This window comes from Sebastes umbrosus, chromosome 9, assembly GCF_015220745.1.
Source record: "Sebastes umbrosus isolate fSebUmb1 chromosome 9, fSebUmb1.pri, whole genome shotgun sequence".
Classification (NCBI taxonomy): domain Eukaryota; kingdom Metazoa; phylum Chordata; class Actinopteri; order Perciformes; family Sebastidae; genus Sebastes; species Sebastes umbrosus.
The window spans coordinates 6,558,304-6,578,499 of NC_051277.1; the positions used below are offsets into that span (position 1 = coordinate 6,558,304).

General features: G+C 41.2%; 1 protein-coding gene and 1 long non-coding RNA gene across 4 annotated transcripts in view; one reads left to right on the forward strand and one right to left on the reverse strand.

Annotated features, from left to right (window-relative positions):
- The window catches only part of LOC119494118 (ecto-NOX disulfide-thiol exchanger 2-like), a 200,831-nt gene that overhangs the window by 88,138 nt on the left and 92,497 nt on the right, over window positions 1-20,196 (forward strand). Inside the window, exon 1 of one of the 3 annotated variants that reach the window (XM_037779746.1) lies at window positions 9,045-9,148. The exons of the other annotated variants lie outside the window; for them this stretch is intronic. Coding sequence (XP_037635674.1) covers window positions 9,130-9,148 — 19 coding nt within the window. The 5' untranslated portion in view covers window positions 9,045-9,129. Of the gene's footprint in view, window positions 1-9,044; window positions 9,149-20,196 lie in introns of those variants that run through there. 3 annotated transcript variants of the gene reach the window in all.
- LOC119494134 lies at window positions 10,563-11,669 on the reverse strand. Its single transcript, XR_005208130.1, has 3 exons — window positions 11,318-11,669; window positions 11,094-11,235; window positions 10,563-11,004 (listed from the first exon to the last, which is right to left on the reverse strand). It is a non-coding gene; the product is annotated as an uncharacterized LOC119494134 (long non-coding RNA).

The window sequence follows — 20,196 nt, forward strand, 5'->3', positions numbered from 1 at the left end:
GATTCGCTGTATTTCTCATGGACACTGAAGCAGAATTGCTACTTGCTGACGCGGTGTCTTGAACCTTGTTCCTCCATCACTAAGCTACCCTGCTGACAAAGGGTTAGAGTTACAAGAAACAAAAGAGTGAATCGCTGCACAAAAGCGAAAATTGCTGGTTCTACAGTAGTTTAATTCAACATGTCTGAACTTCTTCTTTTTCAAGCCTGCCTTTAACTTGTCAGCTCAGTCTGTTCTTTCCGTTTGTCTGCAGGAGAACGAAGAGACAGAGGCTCTTCCTCTCCACAGTTACACTCTCGCAAGAGCATATCAGCGACCACTGAACCATAACTGTACATGCACATTCACAACAGGTTTCTCACCCTTGAAGGAAAAACTTTCTGGCCTTTTTGCACCGTGGTAACTTAAGCTGTGTAGCATCTGGATGCGTATTTCTTGTCAGCTGATATTAGCTGTGTGTTGTCATTTGTGTTTACTCTATTTTTATGCTCATACTTTATTGCCATACATCACTCGGCAAACACTGCAGGCAAGATGCTCTGACGCCAAGCATATGTGCAAAGAAAGAAGTGATGGATAACTGCTCGAAATTCAGACAATTAGTGTGGTGACATTCGCTCATAAAAACACTTTATGGATGTGTGCTGCAGTAGAGAGGATTGAGAGGCAACGACTGCAAGTGTGAAAGAGGATTTCAAGCATTCTGTGGACTCATTAACTGATTATATTCGTTCTTCTCCATGAGCTGCTTTAAAGTGTCATTTATATAATTGGTAGTATACACACTATTTAACATTCAAATATCAGTTTTGGCCAGCGACTTTAAATATTTACATCTACTGTACATTCAGACTATTGCCTATTTATGTGGTTATATAAGTTTCACATATAGTCTGAAAGGCTACGTTTTTGTGTTAAAGGACTGTTAGTGTTTGTCCATGTTGCACCCCACAAATTGCATATACTACACTCTGTCACTTTGGATTTTAAACTAAACAGTGACTGATATTAAAGTGCATACTCTCAGCTTTAATTCAAGGTAGTTGACGTGCACATCCACTCCAATTTTAGGGTGCCAAAGGTCATCGCATGATTAGCTGCTAATATATTTTTTAGTGAGTTTGCCTCATGCAAAAAGAACTTAGCAAACTTGATTTTAGGTCTGACATTTACTGTTTTAGTCTCTCGACATAAAGGATAAAGAAAATGAAATTTCAAAGCAGGAATAAATCCCGCATGGCTAAAACATTAGGTGACTAAAAGTAATCTGTTTTGTAATGTTGAAATAGTTGAGGTAGTGAAGAAAGAAACCCTTTACAAGTGTCTAGAAGATCAAGTTAACTCTCCAGGATGTCAAAGACTACCATCAGGAGAGGATTGGTCCAGCATAACCTTGGTTCTTTTTTCCCCACCAGCTTGCAAAAAAAGGGTACAGAACAAACGCTGTAGGGGGCTGGAACTAAGTTTTACAGACAGATGAGACACACAGATCAACCTGTACCAGAGTGATGGAAACACAAGAGTTTAGAGAAGCAAAAGGAACTGATCCAAGTCAATACGAGCCAATCAATTCATCTGTCAAGTGGTGGAGGTGGTGTGTTTTGGTATGGGGTGTGTATTAGCCTCGCACAGCCAGACGACAACGCTGTGTCAGCACTAAAGGTCTGGCTCCACATATTATCATTGTGGTATCGCCCTAATATGCCGTCGTAGACCCACTGCATTTCTGTAGGTTAAAATTGCGGGAGTGTGTTTAAAAACGGCTAAAGTCCCTTTATCTGATATGGATCTAAACATCCTAAAATCGAAGCTGAAAGTAGACACTAAAACATTATAGCTGTTGTTTCATTTAAAATCCAATGCATTTGAGTATCGAGCCAACACAACAAAGAAATTACCACTGTCCTAATATATTCTGACTGCACTGTACTTTCCATTATGTCGACCATTTTACAAGCCACAGAGTTTTACATTGATGGATGAACTTTTTATGCAGCCATTAGTTTCAGTTCCACATAAAAAAAAAAAATGCAGAGACTTGAAACTACTTGTAATTCATCACAGTCAAAGTTACATTATTGGGAGCTGGTAATGCAGTTCAAAACATTTATATTATTATGTCTCGGTTGTTGTGTGGGAAGCTCCATGATTTGATTCAGCTGCAAAAGACCATTGCATATATGACATGAAAAAGCTTACCTGGGAGATGAAAATGAAAAAGTATTATGTCGTGGCCTTATTTCCACACGCATCTATCCTTTATCATATTTCATATAGACAAGTCATTGCTTTTAACTGGGGCATGAATTGATTCTACTGTCACAGCTGGCCACTTACAATTACAAGATAATGAAAGGTCTTAGTCTCTCTGCACAGCTCTTTCACTGAAATGACAATATTTATCTTGAGAATTGATTTTACATTTCTGATGTCTGCTAAGTGAATCCAACCGCACTGAGTACAATAATGACTCTTTTATTTGCTCGTCTCATGTTTGATTAAACTGTTGAATGGTTCTGATGAAACAGGCTTCCTTTCTTTGCAAGGCAAACCTTCCTGAAAGGCATCCACATGGAAATAATTGAAAACCTCAAAATGAATGATGAAGAAACAAACACTTGTTCATTGCTCTAACAGATCCCCATCGAAGGATACCTTTAATCATGCAACTGGTTTGTGACGTGATAACAAAAATGTGTTTCCAGAAGGATAACTTCATTCTTTGAATATTGTTAATGTTAAAGCCTTTAAATGTTGGAGCTGAATGTGTGTCTGAACATATTTGGGTGCATTTTTTTTTTTTGTAGGACTTTGAAACGTTCTCTCTGTGGTCATAGGTCCTGGATTGCCCAATTAAAATCTGTGCTATTTAGAGGATTACATGTGGGGTCAGGTCCAGAGCTGTCAGAAGTTCAGAGGCTGTCCAAATCGCCTGCCAATTTACCTTCTTCAGACATTTATCCGGTATTTGCTTTAAAAGATCCTCTTGCAATATCTTCTAGAGACTATCTTGCATTGGGATTACATCAGCCGCGACGCCAAATCGGGCCAGGGGCGTCCTTCCCTCCTACCCCCTGACTTCTGGCGCCTTTGCTCGGGCCAACTCGGCCTTCACTTTGGTCTCAACTTCACACCTGTAGAGTTTCGTGACTGCATCTTGCACAGTGGTGACGCCATCACGGTGACAATATCTGTCCACAGACAGAAGTATAAACACCTGGCAGAGTCTACAACCTCAAAAAGTCTGTTTTAGTACCCGCTACAGTAGATGTCTCCAGGACCACATTTTGCCATGATGACACACACACACACACACACACACGCACACACACACACACACACACACACATAGACTCACAAGGTGAAAACAATACCAGCGTCGCTGTCGTGGCTGGTAAAAGTACCAATAAAGTTGTTTTCACAAATCGATGCTGTGACTAATTAGGCTATGCCTAATAAGCCTCAGAATTTGTGTCTTGCACCTTTTAAAGCCTGTACACACACCGGGGCGTGACGAATAAAAGACACAAAAATGCTTTTATTGTGAGATGTAAGAACGGAAGGAGTGGATCTAGTCTGAGCTGCCTTTGTCAAGTTTGAAAGGAGTAATAAAGTTTGCCGTCCTGGTCTATGCCTTTATTCGTGGTGCGAAAGCTTAGAAAATCGACATCATTCCGAAAAGAAAGTACACCGCTTTTCCGCTGTGTAATATTCATGTTCTGTGTGAAAGTACTCATGACAAAAACAACAGCCAGTGTGTAATGGCCTTAACTGCGCCACTACAGCTGAGTTTGTCAAGATTATAAGGCTAACAGATGTCTGTAAAGTAGAGTAGATGTATTGATAAAGGTCTTCAGTTTGCCCCAACAAATCTTCTCTATCTTGACTCCAACTCTTCCAGAACTCTGCAGCAAGGCTTTTAACAAAAACTAAACGTAGATCACTCATTACACCAGATTGATTTTACAATTTGACTCCTATTATACACGGTTTAACATGGTCAGGCACCTCTGTACTGTGTTTAAATGAACTGTGTCCTCAGATCTCTGGGAGAAGCTAAAGATCTTTGTTCTTTTGCTGTTGCTGTTCTTCAACTCTGAAACAGACTCATATAAAGTCTCAGAGAAACCAAATCAGTGCACATATTTGAATTTGATTTTATAGCTAACTTTATGGGTTATATGCCTATTCCTCCTTGTTTTATACACTGTGTTCTCCGTCTCATCTATCTCCAACAGAAGCTCAGTTAGTAGGGACTTGGCTTGGGAATGTGAGGGTAGTCTGGTAGCTGGTAGCTGGAGAGTTGCCAGTTCACCTCCTGGGCCGAGGTGCCCTTGAGTAAAGCACCCAGCCCTAAACTGCTCGGGGCGCTGCGCTGCGCTGCGCTGCGCTGCGCTGCGGCGACCCATCATTCTGACATCTCTCCACATTTTTGATGCATGTGTGTGTGCGTGTGTGTGCGTGTGTGTGTGTGTGTGTATGTGTGTGTTTAAATCAAGAGAAAAAATAACAACGGAATGAAAACAATGAGTTTCCCCTAGGGGACAAATACATTATTATTATCTCCCATTTCACCTTTTTCACCGCAATTTCTTTTCTTTTGTTTTGAAAAGAGCTTTACAAATTAAGTTTGCTCAGTTATGTGATTAAAGTTTGCGAGTATAAAGCCGTGTTGTTTAATCAGAGGTAATTTGGAGGAGAGAGTGACGAGAGAATAGATGCTGCTCAGCCCCTGTGTCGCCATTTGTTCTGGAATGAACTATTAACAGTCATTCATCTTAATGACAACTGGGAGTTGGCGCGTCATGATAGAGTAGTCTCGCTGATAGACGGATGGATGGAGAGAAGAGCATTAATGTTAGATTCGGCCCCGATCTCATGGCACATTTAGCTTTCCCTGCAGCAGTGTGGTGGAGGTTTGGGATTGAAGTCTTGTGTAAAAAAGAAAAAATAGTTAGCTTCTCGTTTATAGCTGAAGACCATGCATCAATTATCCATGGACTTACTACTAAAAACACAGCACACTAGTAATAATAACACACACTTCAGAAAGCACAAATGATGCATCACGTAGCTGCTTGTGCATCGTAATGTGATTTCTGTGTGCAGAACATGTATGTAACCCATCAATCAGGCGCTCACATGCGTGTTTATTTGCTCCTCTCAGAGACTTCCTGTTGTTTATTTTCAGACGCGAGAGTGAGGGAGCCATAATTGCTAGACTTTAAAAGCACTGGCCTTTTCTGAATCAAATAACATACGACTTTGAAGAGAAGTCTTCAAAGGGGAAGCCAGGGAGTGTGAGAGAGAGAGAGAGAGACGAGGGAAACAAAGAGCGAGGGCATAGATAAATATCCCTGACCGTACGCCCACATCGCAGCGACTGCTCCGCTCCCCAGACACCCACTTAGAAGGAGGAGAGGACCTTTACCGGTCAATGTGGAGCCTTTTGATTAATTTAGGTCATTGTGTGACACATCAAAGTTATTTTGAAATGAGGTGTAAGCAGCTAGGCTTTCCCAGTTGACTCCCTCTTCCATTAAATAGTCCTTCACTGCAAGCAGAATAGACTTGCAGTAATGGGCCCTATCTTACACCCTGCGCACACAGCTAGGCGCAACTGTCGTTTTCACGCCCAGTGCCCACGTTGGGTAAGTAGCAAATGTATTTGCGCCCATCTGTGCGCCCATGGACATGTTGGTCTTAAAATGAGGTGTGGTCAGGCGCTTTGTTGGCACATCGCTATATCTTGAGGCAGCAGCAAGTGATTGCGCCATTAACCAACAAAAACCTGGTCTAAAGTCTGACGCAGTATTTTCCTGCTATTTAAAGGGCTCATTATTCTGTTAGTAAGATGGGCCTACATAGGCAGGTTCACAGAACACATACACTCGTTGCTGCTAGAACAATGTTTTTATTTATGTAAAGGAAAACACTAAATTCAGGCGGCAGGTGACAATTCAGAATATAATGGAATATAATGAAGTAAAGCCCTCAGGCAGTCTGTATTGATCAACCTGCAGCAGGCTCCCAGCGCTTCTCGGGTCACTGGCGTGACCACCGTGACCAGAGAAATCACACAGGCCTCTGTGGCGTCTCCTCTCATCATCCCAATGTGTGCAAGTGTAGTCGTGGGCTACTTCAAAGTTTGCCGGCCCTCTCCCCCATAAACGGCGGCGTTTTGAGGCTGATGGATCTCCAGCTGTGCCCGACTGTAAGATGGTGCGTAATGCATCTTCAGAGGATTCCGGTTTGCATCGTAAAGTAATACAGTCGTCGTTATTTATTAATACATGTTTACCATATTTAGCCTAGTGCTTATTATCTTATAATGAATTTAACCTGCACCGGTTAAATAGGTTATCGGTGCATCTGCTCAGATGCAGTCACATGGAGTTGTTGATGGGACAGAGGATTGGGAGACGGCGGAGGCAGAGGGTCCATCGGCCAAACACCACATACATCTGCTCGCACGTTTTCACTTCGTGCACGAGCAGAACTGTTTCCTCAACAGAAAACACTCACTTCTCCAATTTGATGAATCCGCCTTTTAAATATCAATGCGTCCGGTGCAGTCGCACCTGTTTTTTAAAGGGAATGGGAGATGACACTCTGATTGGTTTAGTTCCTGAGAATAAATACAACCACTTTGCCCCTTGAACTTAATGGTACATATCCGTGCAATGCATTCTGGTAGCTTGGTGGCGCGATACGAGAGACAGACCGTCACGACGCACGCTCCTCATTTGCGTGAATCCATTGATCTAACAGAGATAATGAAGTAATATTTCTCTGTTCATATCTCACATATAGAGTATCCACACAACTCATTAAATCCGTTTTGTGTTCGAGTCGAGGAAGTCACAGCAAAATTGTGGGAATACCCTCCTTTCAAATCTTATTTCTGAAGGATGGTTTGAAGACGTTAAACAAACGAAAGCACTGAAACATAAGTAAGACTCAAAAAAACAAAAAACATGTTGACGTTTTAACTTCTTTTGATTGTAAAATTCAGAAGGTGTTACAAGAGATGCTTTGACCATCCTTCCTACCTGTTCATGTCTCCCACGTAACCCAGAATCAACAGCTTATTCCGTCTTTTGTCCTTTTGTTTTCCCCTCTGAAGAATTGTATTTGTATGAGCGACAAGACGGAGGCAGAGTGTATTCTCTGTCGCACGTCTCCGAGGGATTGTTTTGACTGACAGCCCTCTATGGCAGATATTTTTTTGACAGCCGTTATTCTTTTGACTTTTTTCTTTATTTGTGCCTGTTAAAAGTTTGTTTTGTCCCTTCTGTTTTTTTTTTTGGCATAAGGGGGTTTTCTTTGTCTGCCCGAATCCATTTAGTCGTCCTGACTGACTGGCTGTTGAGCAGGAGGGCTGAATGTCATTGAATGCATCGTCCAGCAGCACACACGATGAAGTCATAGTCTGACTCACTGTATAATAGATGAGCTAGATGAGTCACACGAGGGAACCGTTAAGCTGCTCTCTCTAATGAACTTCTCCTGGAAAGATTTGGAGCACACATAGTTAAACTTACATGACTTAATGTGTGTTTTGTTTTATTAATCTCAAATATAAGCCACGCTTCCTGCTGTCATTCTGCTCCGGAATATTTCACCCTGATTAAGAAAACACAACAGGAACTTTTTCCAATTACTTTTTTCTGGGGGAGGCCATTCCAGTCATTGCTATAGTAATTACCTGTGTGTCTATCATTGCTCATCCAATATCTTCTCACACTGAGCTGTGACATATTTAATAGGTCTAGTAAAACCAATTTTTTATTGCTCTCTTGCAGGATTTGATTAGTATTTGATGCACTGTATGCTTAGAGTCCGTTCTTGAGAGATGAGTTGAAGTGATGAGTTTTATTGAATAGAGATAAATCCATTTTCGCTTGTCCATCATCTTTACATCAGGAAAATGAAAGGAAAACAAAGGGAGAAGCCCATCTGGGGGGGGGGTTCAAGTCAAGTCAAACAAACTAAATCAGGTGTGAAATAAGGATATGTGTGTGTTTGCGTTCGGTATATGGATGTCTGATTCAATGATGATGACTCTATGGAGACGATAAGGTGTCCGATGTACAGGTGATGCTTGTTTCCAGTGCTCAGAGAAACACACACTTCTGCAAACATGCCATCACTGCCAAGAGCCCGACAGTAGGAACCATGGCTAGTCAGCAGGAACAGCTCATAATCCCGGTTCGTCTGAGGGGAGCTGGAGGACAGGAGGGGGAAATGAGCTTTGAGCGATGGGAGCAGGAAGTGGCTGTCTTTGCTAACCAGCCTGCTCTTCCTGTTCCTGCTGCTGCTTGCTGGGTGTCATGCTTCTGTCAGGATGGATGCTGACCAGCTCCGGGACCTCGGAGCTCCTCCACTTAATTACCAAACACCTCTGTGACCCGATAATCACGTACAAGCTTGTGAATACGCCCGCCGTGTGCAGACATCTACTTTGACTGCTTTCTCCGGCGCTTGCAGTCAGCGGACGATAATGAGAGTAGTTTTACTGGTCAGCTGTGATTCAGCACAGTGAAGACACCTCTGGTAGGCAGCAGGAAGTACAACCCTGACGGACAGGTGTGCAGAATAAATTGGTCTGCGTTGTCAGTGCATGAAATAATCTAAATTTCAAGCACTCCATCTGCTATTAAATTGCACCCTGTTGTGCTCAACCCATGTCGTGATTGGTAAGAGGGCTAAGCACCTCTTCTTAACACCCTCACCTTCGTCTCCCCCTCCGTGATTCAAATGGATTTAATTTGCAAAATCATTAAGGATTCACACACAGCTTTCACCCACATTCACCTGCTCAGCTTGATTCAAATAAATAGAGAGCGCTGAGTGTTTGTCCACTCTTAGCTTAAAGAACAACTGAAATCCAAATATACACTTGCCTACTCTACTACTGTCTTTCAGTTAAATATTATTGATAACTCACACGGCACTTGAGGGCTGATGTTCTGTCACCTACAGTTGGTTTCAGTTGAACATTGTGTTGTCACAGCAACCCCAGCTGACAAAGTCCCTTAGCAGTTTAACTGACGAGGTTACATCCACCATTTTGTCAGATTTGTGAACAAGCAAAATATTGACAAACATCTTTTATGTACTCTCCAAATGGCACACTATCTGTACTGTAAGTACTCTTTATAATATACTGTAGCTGTTTTGGGATCATTGATTTTAGCAGGATTTAGTTTTTTTTACCATTAGCTGTCTGATGTTAACGTGTTGCTAAAACATTCAACATTCAAGTCACTGATAATTTACTGTTGGTCTAACTGTTTTTTTAACTTTTACTTTTACTTTTGTGGACTCTGTGTCTAAAGAGAGTGGGCAACCTCCGGGTCGGAGAAGTGAAGCCAATGCTGAAGTGCCTTAAACTTGTATTCTTTCTAAAAGAAGAAGTCTGATTGTATAGAAGTCTATGAGAAAATGAGCCTACTACTCACTTGATTTATTACCTCAGTAAACATTGTAAACATGAGTTTATGGTCTCAATCGCTAGTTTCAAGTCTTCTTCAATACAGCATGATGTTCATTTAGTAAATTATGGTCACATTTAGAGTCAAATAGACCATAAAGCAGGGGATGCTTTAGGGCGTGGCTACCTTGTGATTGACAGGTCGCTACCACGGTGTTGTCCAGACTGGGAGTTGCCCGTGTTTTGGTCAACTTTAACCCCGTCACAGTAAGTTTTCATTGAAAGTTAATTGTAACACTTTGGTCGTCTAAAAAGGTCTTAGTGTTGATTGTACTTAGCTCCACCCTCTCGTGTCACTTCTGGTTACAAAAAACCCAGAGATGGCAAAGGCCAAAATTCACACATTGATGGCCAAAATGCCGAACTCGAGGCTTCAAAACCGTAGTCCACAAACCAACTACTACGTCCACTAGTTATATACAGTCTATGGTAATATATTAAGCACTATGTTGTACTTTCTATGAGGACGTAATGTTGATTTTAATCTTAATCTGTCATGGCTGATACTGTATTTCTTGCTGACATGAAGCACAATGTTTTTACTACCTTCGATCAAACTCTTATGGAATCTCTTGATTTGTAACCACCACCATTGAATTTGTTGTCCAATGTTGTTTTCACAATTTCACAATTGCTTCTTGTACAATCTTCAACGGCCAATTCCCGTCTTCAACCATTTATTGTAAGTGCGTTTGACTCTGCTCTCTGCTGTGAACCTACATTATACACAAATTGAGGGCTGCAAAACCGAACCCTTCAATGATGTACAAACCCAACCGTGGACTAGTTGAACTGTTGAACCATTATTAAATACCATTATGTATTTTGGAGTTCAAACACGTTGGAAATGGTTATGCTTTTCTACTCCCTAATGTGCAAAACAAACCGAAACCGTGACCCAAAAACATCAAATGGTTTGGGGCGACCATTTACTGTTAGCTAATGGGTCGTAAAGATGCTTTAACTGCTACTTCATTGGGCCATAAATTGTACAAGAAAATATAATATCTGTACTAGATAATCATGAGATAACAGTGGTTTATTTTTACTTACTTTAATGATTTGATTCAACTGGGAAAGTTTGCCTGGATAGGCCAAGACTTAACTTTGCGTTCATGCTGCAGATTTTCACTTTTGTCTTCCACTTTTGGGCCTGAAGCTGCTCCACTGCATCAGCTGGTGATAAAGTTCCTTCATCAAGGCCAGATCGATGGTATGTGAGGGAGGTGAGAGTGTTAGTCGTTTGGTCTCTCCTCCCACATTTTTCCCCATCGACTTGGAAATTCAAAGAAGTGGCTTTCAGTCACAAGTCCACTTCTTTAATCTCTAGGCTCCTGCTGCCTCAGACATGCTTTATGTCAGTCCCAACACATTCTCTATGTAGCACGTTATCCCCCTCGCTGCAGTACTGTCCACATGCAGTCTGGTGTATTTCTGCTGGTTATAGAGCGAGCTGAGCAGGTTGTGTTCTCAGAGCGGAGACTGACTCAAGCTGAGCCACATGCATCCTGCAAAACAAATTATTTCTGGCGGTGAAAAAATATAGAAAATGAAACGTCAAATAACCTGAAGATAGTCTCAAAACACAGCTGCTTACAGGTTCCTGAATTACTCTTTTGCAAGTTTTCTTCTTATTTAGTCTGTTTGTTTAAACAAAAGACGTAAGTATCTGCGGCATATTCACAATTTAAGGCAGACGTGGGTGGTGTCTCCAGACTCTCGTTTCTCTTGCTGAATTCCTGAAGGTATTAGAAAAAATGAGATGCTATGAGCGGTATAACTCACCAAAGGCAAAACAGAGAGTGAATATAGCAGAATTACCTTTCCCCCAGTGTTCACGTTGCCTGAAGTTGTGTTTTGCTTTATCCAAGCCGTTGAGGAAGTAAAGTGAAAATAAACCCCGTAAGCCATGGCAGTTTTATTCTCACAAAGCAGCGTCTGTTATCAGCCTCGTCTGTTTGTGTTTTTAATAAAAGTGTGTGTCGATTCTGCTGGAAGGTTTAGTGGTAGGAAGTGAGTCACCATCGCCGTTTAACTAAATGTAATATTGTTATCACAACATACCACAGTCTGTCGTGAGCTATTGCTTTTATAAAACGGTCGTCAGATTTGGCAATATGAAATTTATAGACACATTTCAATTGAAATTGTTTTTTGTTAATAAATAATAATGTTCCCAATAAAATAGGCCCTCCTGGCTGCTCATACTGAGGCGGTTGCTATGGAACGGTGGTTGCTAGGGAACGTACACTAGCAGCTAGCATGTCTCTTCTTTCATCACAGTCTAGCGTTATATTGATTTCATTATTTGACTCTTTATTTACATTATTGCATGTTGCCATTAATTGCGTTACCACTGAAAAACTGCCCAGCATCAGAAGGATGACTTTGATAACTGCTTGTATGAGGCTTGCCTTTCTTTGTTAAGTGACGAGGATCTTCCTCCGGTCCCAGAGTTTCGGCTGCCAGTCCATTTACGGCCCCAATCTCTCTCGTGTCAATCTCAGTTTTTCTGGAGATGGGTACTGCTCAATCCACTCCTCCAGAGAAGTTAATGTTTCCAGTTTGTAGCGGGTTTTAGCAGCTAACTTTTGTACCTGTAACAAAGAGTATGGATGCAAAGAGACAAAACTCAGGTGCTTTTTTGACAATAGCCACTAGATGGCGCTGCAGTCTCGCTGCCGCCCTTTTGGACTGAAAACGCCAATGAGTCTGTAGCCATGGATGTATAAGAAGACGTTTGTAAATTCCCTCGGCATAATGAACGTGCATCAGACCCACGGAACTGCACCGCCCTGCACGTACATATGACATATCCAGTTCTGCCAGCTTCCTGCTAGCTGTATGCTGCCTTTATTATTATCTTATAATACATAAAAGTAAGTAAGTAAATAGTTATAATAGTATGCATATCTATAATATTTGTACTGTTCAACACAGGCCATTTTGGTAGAGACATCAAAATTATGATAATAGAATAAAAAATAATTTTGGTTTACTTTTGTAGCACTTTGTAGGCGGATGTTTTACTGGAGTCCGGTAGTCGCTTTCAGTCCAAAATGGCGGAAGCTGGGTGTTGATGTTGCAATGGAACATACAATTAACTTTCACTTCTTATCAATATACGATCTTTTCCTGTAAACTGTTGCATGTTGATGGAAGTGACCCCTGTGACCCAGTCGCTATGCAACCATAACAACACGTTAGTCTAACGTTTTTGACGAAGAGATACTGAAAGTGCAAAGGAATTAGATGTCATAGAAGTGGTATGTGGGTATTATCACGGCTATGAACCAATCAGATTGCTTGATTTGAGCTCAACCGTATGCATAATGCACTGTATGCTGAGAGATAAAGTGTGGCATTTCTGCCTACTCGTCTGGCTGTAGATGATTAAGATAAAACACTGGTTTTACAGGCTGAACATCCACTTTGATTGACAGAAAACTGATAAGGTAAACTGATAAGGATTTTTAATTTTAATCTTGTACTTTTATTGTTCTGCACCTCCCCATATGCCACCTACTGTGTTCCCTCTGTCAATGATGATTGTGCAGTATGAATGTGTGTATATGTCTCGGTGGACTGCAGAAACTGAATTGCCCTTCGGGGATAAATAAAGCTCTCTGTATCTGTATCTGTATCTGTAAGGAGCAGCTCGCTGTAAGAACACATGGTCATTAATGTCGCAGCTCTGGAGGTTGTTTGGATCAGCAGACCAATCGGTATTTTCCTGGGTTTGATTATTCATCAGTAAACATTCTGCCTGTGCCTGTCGATGCCGCTGCCTCGGTAATGGATGCTTTTATTAAGGCTGATTAGATTAATTGCAGTGGATGAAGAAACATTTGCCGGCAGTATAGACCTCAAGGGTAGAAGCAGAAAGGATCAATCAATCGTGTCCATCTCAAACCTCATAATGCACTGCTGATTGTTTGAAGTGCAGAGCTGGAGGAGATTTATATTGATGTAAGAGAACTCAGGCTTTTCTCTCCCTGTCTCTATTATCTCTCTTTCTCTCTCACTCACACACACATAAACAAATAAACAGTGAATCTAAGTCTGTGCGACCTTTCTGCCTCCTCAGGCCAATGAAGAGAAAAGTCCTGTGTCTGAACAAATGCAGCTCTCCACACAAAACAAGAAGATCATTTGTGTTCAACTCATCTAAAAATGACCTCTAATACAAAAAAAGGCTGTTTACAACCACAACGGGGGATGCCTCAGGAAGTTTTTAACAATACACTCTAATATTTTTCCTCGTATGTCTGCCTTTTTAATAACTCTGATGTAGAAAGAGACGTACGTTGTAATAAAATGGAACCAGAACTTGCATAATGTATTTTTGTCATTTAAAAAGAAGAGACACTGACAAGATAATTTACAAGTAGAAAATTGTGCCTTTTAGAAAATGATTCTACGTGGCTGATTTTTTTGTTCTCACCGAAATATGTCCGTGGTCATCACAGATCCAGATATCTCACACAGACTTTTTTTTTTGTTGACGTTTTGAATTTGTAAGTTTTGGAGCAGATGCATTACGGTTGTCTAATGCATCAACTATTGGGCATGTTGTGCTGGCAGACGCAATCCCTATTTCATAAGTCTGGTGGTTGTGGTGTGACCTGGACTACATACATACATGACACAGTCAGACACAAGTCAGTAATCTTGAAGTCATATTGCAACAAAACCACTAGATTTGGTTTTCACCATAGACTAAATACAAGAAGTGGAAGTAGTCACCGTGACGTCACCCATTGGTTTGTGGACGGCTGTTTTGAAGCCTTGAGTTTGGCATTTTGGCTATCTCCATCTTGGTTTCTGGCCGTCACCGTCTTGTTTTTTGGCCGCCACCATGTTTTATTGCAACCAGAAGTGACACGACAGGGTGGAGCTAAGACATTTTTATGCAACCAAAATGTTACATTAACTTTCATGAACTGAAAACACACTGTGAAAGGGTTAAAGTTGTAAGACGAAAACGCCGTGGTAGCGACCTGTCGATCACAAGGTAGCCACGCCCTAAAGCATACCCTGCTTTATGGTCTATTTGACTCTAAATGGGACGATAATTTACTAAATGAACATCATGCTGTATTGAAGAAGACTTGAAACTAGTGATTGAGACCATAAACTCAAGTTTACAATGTTTACTGAGGTAATAACTCAAGAGAGAAGTAGGCTCATTTTTCTCATAGACTTCTATACAATCAGACTTCTTTTTGCAACCAGAGGAGTCGCCCCCTGCTGGCTTTTAGAAATAATGCAAGTTTAAGGCACATCAGCATTGGCTTCATTTTTCAGTCCCGCAAGTTGCCCACTGGTATTCACACTGAGATCCTTCGATAGCTTCCATGAAATCATCAGTGTCTTCATGCTTTTTCGGTTATTTTGTTGCTAGTGTTGTAGTTTTTTCGTGCTCATGCAGAGCCGAGCTCTAAATATATAAAGATACATTTTAGGTCTTACACAACACGACTCTAATTATTTGACCCCCACTGTGCTGTAAGTAATAGATCAAAGCAGTGGAGAAGGGAAGCTATAAAATATTAACAGTGTTGTGTCTGTGTTTGTACATGTGTGCACCAGGGAAGAAGGCTCAGTGTTTGATTGACAATGATGTGTAAGAGCACCTGTGTGTGTACGTACTATTCCAGTGTGTGTGAAGTAATATGTTTAACAAATTACTGTTCTTATGCACATATTTAGCAGTGGTTTATTACATTTGTAGGAAACTTAGTGCCATCACAAAATGTTAATTGCCAATGTTTTTCAGTTACTTTTTCTCATAGAAAGCCTACATTACTGTATGTTTGCCCAAAAAACATTACTGTAAATACAAATCAATTTTATGATACTGGATTGGTTTGAAAGACTACATGTTCACTCTTTCATTACAGTTGTTTTCATGTAAACACTCTCCACTCTGGCTCCAGTTAAATTTATGATAGATTGCTCTCGGTTGGGATGATCCATGTTTTGTGCTGATGTAGTTTCACTTGCCTGGTTGTGCTGATGTTGTCTGTAGGTGAGGAGGATGTATAAAGACACAAAGAAACACACACACACTCTCTCTCTCTCTCTCTCAGTTAGGTCAAAAAGCCATCCACTACTAGGAGGCAGTTTTGCAATCTGTGCATTTTATTGTGCCTGCTGCGTGTTTTCATGATTAAGGATGCACTTGATGGCTGTGAGGTTTATTTTTCCATGTAAATGATCAGATGACGCCTTACATACATCATACATCAACTAGCTAATACCTCATAAAGTGCTACAACCCCCTAACCCCAATTTATGTTAGCATGGTAAAGGAACACTGTGTAACACCTCAGGGGATCTATGAGCAGAAATTGAATATAATATTCATCACTATGTTTTCATTAGTAGATAATCATCTGAAACTAAGAATCGTTGTGTTTTTCGTTAGCTTAGAATGAGTCCTTCATATTTACATAGGGAACGAGTCCGCCATGTTGCTCCGCCATGTTCTACAGTTGCCAAGAACGGACGAACCGAACACTGGCTCTAGAGAGAGACTTTCACATTTTTACGTTACCTGAAGGCCGCCGTAGTTCTCCGACACGCTTTTGAAGCTGCGGTAAACAACTCGGTCTCAGTCCCAACTTATCAAATACCGCCGCTTGGTAAGTGTATTGACACGTCGTCCCTGGTCCGTCCGAAAGTAACGCAAGAGGGGTACACCATGCGTCGCTCTCCACTGCCGAGGGGCTTTGACAAAGCAGCGGAATTTGACGAGTTGTGAGTGACAACGTCGTGCGGTTACGTGAGCCACCGAGATCAAAACAGTGGTTCCACCAGCCACAGTCTGACTTCTGTGAGACAACCACACAGTTTTGCACTCGGTGGCTCACGTTAGCGCGGTCTTGGAAAGGGAGGAGTGAGCGGAGGGGTACTCAATTGGTTGCAACCTGCAACCACGCCACTAGATGCCGCCAAATCCTACACACTGTACTTTTACTGCATTCTCATACACATTTTCTTTTAGAATAAGTAGATGATGAAATATGTGACAATATGTCATAAATAGGGATGGGAATGGGGTGTTTATTTATTTGTGTTTTGAGCTTATTCAGAGTATTGCAGTTGTTCTATGTACATTCAAAGAGATAGCCAGGACAGACTATTATTTTGTCCTGCTGTCATCAGCTTCCTTCTTTCTTTCTCTCTCCCCATCTCAGTCCAACATCTCCCTCGTTTCCGCCTCTTCCTTAACAATAGTGGTTTTCTATTGAAAGCTTGCTCATTGTGAACTGAAATGGTCCCGGGCTTCTCTCTCGGCTGGGAGGTTTACAGCCAATCGGCCTTAAAATGGCTTCATTTCCCATCAGCCACACCCCCCTGAGGGAGCGTTTAGTGGAGCTAAAGGCCAATCACGAGAGTCCAAGAGATCAGTAAAGCCTCAGTCTGAAATCAATCCTCAGAGTTCACGAGCTCATGACTCTGGGGCACAGGGGGGAATCAACTTCCCATCGACAAATTCATTTCAACCAGACAGACTCCCTTCAGGAGGACCAAACGCCTGTCAATATCAATCATTAAAAAAAAAAAAGTGACATAATAAACTGCATGTGCAAAATATTGGAGACAACAAAGCCATAATCCTGCACTCAATTGTCGTATTAAATGTGCCAATCACAAGAGAAGACAGATGAAAGACGGATTTTAAACTGCTGAATTGTGAGCTGCTGCTTCATTTAAGAACGATTTAAGTTCAAACACTCAGCTGTGAGCATGCAGACGTAACATTAAAAAAGGACTATTGTATCTGAAGGTTTCTACCTGTTGCTTAAACTGTATGTTAAATAATTAATGCACCCTCCGCTGGCTGCTGGGTACCAAAGAAAATGTCAGTGGATTGAAAGCAATTGGCTGTGGGGTTCAGACCAAATTGACAGAAAGGACTGTATGGCAGAGGGTGCACTCTAAAATGGAAATGAAATCAGAGGCAGAGAAATCAAATGTACTGCAGGAAATCCCTTTACCACCTCAGGCAAACCACAAAATGACTTATTAGACCCCAGAAACCAGTGTGCAGAGAATAATTTGTATTTCTCAGTGAATTGATGCACTTATTTTATTAGCAAAAACATGCATAACGTGGATAGTAGGCTGAAATACTGCTGACTTGGCTCACAAGATCAGCGAATACAAGCAAGTAGACTCAGCTCATGAGTTTACATTTTACAATATCTGACACAGCAGGAAATGTAAGTCAAGCACTGAAGAATGTGTCTCTGCCTAATTAAATTTGCAGTGTAATTTATGGCACTACAGATGCAGGGATAGCTCCTCATTCATCATTAGATATGTGACAGCATGCTCTGAACTGCTTTGTACCGTACGTCTAGATTCATGTTCAAATTTAGAGACTAAGCATTGAGTCACAGAAAAGAAAACGTTGTTCAGGAAGCTCTTTGGCAGACAAACGAGAAAAGTTATATATAAAAGCCTTCGTTTAGTCGGGTATATTGGTTAAAAACGTCCACTGGTTTCGACCTCACATCGTCTTCATCAGGGTGGAAAGTTAGACTCTAGAGTTTTGGGAGCTTAAAGTGTATTTTGCAGGTTTTTCTCTCCAGGCTTTTGATACCTCAGGAAAAAGTAAGGTGTTGCATCAGTGACACTTTGAGACTTTTAGCACATTGGTGTCCAAGGGGTCGTGTCCACTAAAGCGTTTTTGGTGGACACCTCCTCTGCACGTTTGGCGTTTTTTTTTTTCAGGTCGATAAGAGTTGAAAAATGTTCAACTTTGGTTAAAACGCTACGCTCGTTACTTTCACTTTTTTACCCAGTCGTCCAATCACAGTGGAGGAGGGGCGGGTCAAATAGCTGATTATATGAGTATATTGTGGTCTTATTGTGTATGTTATGCTATTGTTTTTACTGTGGACTTTATGTTGTCCTCATGTCTGGAGCTTTGGACCAAACATATTTCCTCGTGTGGGATAATAAAGTTGATCTGAATCTGAACCGAACGTTCATACTCGCCAAGATGTTTCCTCATATACAAAATCTCATGAACCCAAATGCAAACCATTTCCACCGAGCAAGCGCTCTATCTTGTGCCGACCGGTGCCGACATATTTACTTTTGTGGATATTCTTTAATGTAGCAAGCAGACACAACCAAAGCATCTCAGCTTAAAAACTTGGTGGACACGGGCCCTTCACTCTCCTCCGGTTTACTATCACACTTCTATAACATTGTTGGACTCAGAATTAACAGTTAAAAAATGAAATTCAAAATCAAACAAGGTAGAATCAGAGATATCGTCTTTTTATTCCACACATCTGTCTTCCTTGTCAAAACCTGGTGCCTATATTACCCATAATGCAACTCAACCACCAACAGTTGGCTCAGAGATTCAGGTGCGTTCTGCTAGTAGTAGCCTCAAGCTGCTAGCCTCAAGCAGAGACGAGGAGCGAGCTACAGAGGTCTGATATTACTTTCTAACTCCACACTAAACTTGTAGTCTTCCATCCCAAACGACGCGGCCTCAAGTGACATCGCCTTTACTTTTTGGAAAGATTTTTCGAAATACACTTACAGTATATGCTTCCTTGCCGAGAGTTATATAAATACCACTCTCACGTCTGTACGGTAAATATGACGCCACAGCCAGCAGATGATTAGCCTTGCTTAGCATAGAAGAGTCCCTACATCCTATAGCAACTTTAAATGTTAACAATTAACACATTAGATCATGTTTGTTTAATCTGTACACAAACAGAACGGACGCAGTAACTGATGACTTGTGTTTTAGCTTATGCAAAATTGTGGCCCATAATCACCGTGCAGGACAAACATTCATGTATGGTAAGGAAGTCAAAAGATGACCTGTTTCAACGTGGTCCTTATTCATTTCAAAATGTTATCTAACTTCAATCAGCTGCTGTTATTACTCCTGCTGAGTTTAGTTATGACTCAATTTCATCTCTCTTAATGACTTGTTCAATGTCTGAGTCACAACTCAACAGCCTACTGAATCAATCATTCATGACTCAGACATAATAGTGTGGAACAGCAGGCTACCACATGTTAAATCGGCCTTTGACAAACCAAACTCAACCAGTGGCAACCAGCAGAGTCTCATCAGATGAGAGTCGTCTCAGATGCCTCTCATTAATGCATTTTGCCTCATTATAAGCAGCTATCAGACGTCGCCTTAACCTTGACCCTGTTATTACAATCTCTTCTTGAATCACCAGCTTAAAAGTAAGGGGCTTTCAACTGTGACTCCGTTAATGAGACACACAGCTTCACAGAGCGAAGGTGACTCTTTGGGTGAATTGGTTTCTGACGGATGATGTACGCATGATGAAATGAAAAGCAAATATCTGACAGATCAAATAACATAAAATAGATTCTGATAAACCCTATTTAGAGGTGACTGCTGGTGTAATATTAAATTGTTTGATTGTAAAAGTTTAGATGCCGGTTTGTTGTCTCTGTTTGCCTTTGTTTTATTGAGCTGCACATGCTTTTGGTGCAGTGTGTGCAATTTGACCTGCTTTGTTCTTTCTATAGAAACAAAAGTGCTGCTGTTGTCAAGCGATACTTCAGCAAAGATCTCTAAAAAACACAGTAATAGAGTTGTGAAAAATACAGTTACCAAATCTTAAAGCAACTAGACAAATGGATCCACTTGATTTTTGCATGATCGAAACCATCATATT